The 1,932-nt window shown below is 34.9% G+C and overlaps 1 protein-coding gene across 1 annotated transcript; it reads left to right on the forward strand.

Moving 5' to 3' along the window:
- Positions 1 to 350: 350 nt before the first annotated feature.
- LOC100253145 (basic blue protein) lies at positions 351 to 1,559 on the forward strand. Its single transcript, XM_002275927.4, has 2 exons — positions 351 to 622; positions 1,157 to 1,559. The coding sequence occupies exons 1-2, from the start codon at positions 451 to 453 to the stop codon at positions 1,357 to 1,359; spliced, it is 375 nt and encodes a 124-aa protein (XP_002275963.1). The 5' UTR covers positions 351 to 450; the 3' UTR covers positions 1,360 to 1,559.
- The last annotated feature ends 373 nt before the right edge of the window (positions 1,560 to 1,932 follow it).

Consider the following 1,932-nt stretch of genomic DNA (forward strand, 5'->3'; position numbering starts at 1 on the left):
ACGAGTCATAAGAGAAGGTTGATTATTGGAGGACTGTTACTTTAAAGCCATGCTTCTTCCATGATATCTTCCTTTGTACATAAAAAGAATTAAAAAATTTAAGAATATATATATAAATTTTTTAAATGATCCTCATTAATTTTATTTTTCTTCACATTTTTTTAGGGCAAACCATTTCTTTCCCTTTGGCTTGTGCTTTTCATGATACAAATGAAGCATTTTCTTTGAATTTATGTAGATTATGCAAATTGATAATTAGCAATTCATAAAAATAAATTAAACAAAAAAATTATGTACATCATGTAAAAGTCCATACCCTCCAACCCCCCCATAAAGACCCAACTTGGCCCGTTAAATTTTCAATTTTTCACACTTCTTCTCAGCTTTCTCTCTCTCAGAGATTAAGTTCATTTGAGTCTTTCCCATTACTTTTTCTTTGTTTGACAGAAGATGGGTGAGGGAAGAGGCAGCGCAATTGTGGCCACAGTTCTGCTGTTCTGCCTGCTGCTTCATTGTGACACTGCTCATGCCACCACCTACGCTGTTGGAGGTGCCAAAGGTTGGACCCTCGATGTCGTAGGCTGGCCTTATGGAAAGCGCTTCATGGCCGGTGATATCCTTGGTAACTCATGAAGATGGATCCATGCATTAATTCACCATTATACATGTATATGCCTTTGAGTTTCTATAGATGGGTCTAACTGTTGACAAGTCATTATATTTGTTTGACATTAATTCATGTCTATTGCTCTCTTGATAAGCTTCTTCTTATATATATAGACTTTGATACACACATGCGGTAAGGTAAAAGCTTCATCCCAAAATGTCATGTTTGGAAGAACAAGATGTAACCAATTTCTCTAAAATATTGCAGGTGGTCATGGGATGCATTTCCATTCTTTTATATGCAGAATGATCAAAGACTTGAAAAGCTGTCGAGAGAGGCAGATTTCGATTTCTTCGATTAGATAGAACATTTTGTTTATGGAATGATCATGACTTGATAATGTTATTGTAATGTTCTTAAAATGAATCATGTCAAACTTCAAGTTTTTCTACAAATAATACTTTTCTGGACAAAATAATATGTTAAGAAATGTTCATAAATTAATGGCATTTTGGTGTTGTAAGTGATATTCATGCTGATGTTGTGCAGTGTTCAACTACAACGCAGCCGCCCACGACGTAGTTTCTGTGAACAAAGTTGGTTACAACACATGTACCATGCCTCGAGGAGCTTCCAAAGTTTATCACACAGGAAAAGATCAGATCAAGCTGGTGAAGGGCCAGAACTTCTTCATCTGCAGTTTTCCTGGACATTGTCAGTCTGGAATGAAGATAGCCATCACTGCTATGTAATATCAAACTTTAAAGACTTCCGGCCTGTCATCTCTAGTTCTACCTATATCTAATTACACTCCTGTGATAAATAAATAGAACTTGGTGAATGACATTAGGGTTAACTTGTTGTAATGGGGACTTACTTTCCTTGGCAAAAAGCTTATATATCAGTGTCCAGACCAATGGTGGAATAACGGTTTTCTTTTTTTTTCTTCCTACATCAGTTTCCTGATCAAACTGTATTTCTTTGTTTATTTTCTTGCAGTTGCATGTCACTTTTTACTCGTTGCATTTGTTGTGAGCTCCACACAAAATCTGAATGAATAAAATGGAAGGTGGGAGAGAAAAAAGGCATGAAGAGATCATGAAAACTCTAGGCAAGAATGTAGCTGAGATGATATTTCTCCAATAGGAATTTTCAATTTCCAATTCTGGTATTTCAATGGTTTTTCCCTGTAAAGAAATTATTTGCATATAAAATTTTCAGTTTATCTTTGCAAAAGAAGGGTCGAAATTTCAAAAACACATTTTCCAAATTATTTTAAAAGTTAATTTCAATGTAAATTTAAATCTAGCTAATGAATGGCCAAA

Source organism: Vitis vinifera, chromosome 12 (assembly GCF_030704535.1).
Source record: "Vitis vinifera cultivar Pinot Noir 40024 chromosome 12, ASM3070453v1".
In the NCBI taxonomy this organism is placed as follows: Eukaryota; Viridiplantae; Streptophyta; class Magnoliopsida; order Vitales; family Vitaceae; genus Vitis; species Vitis vinifera.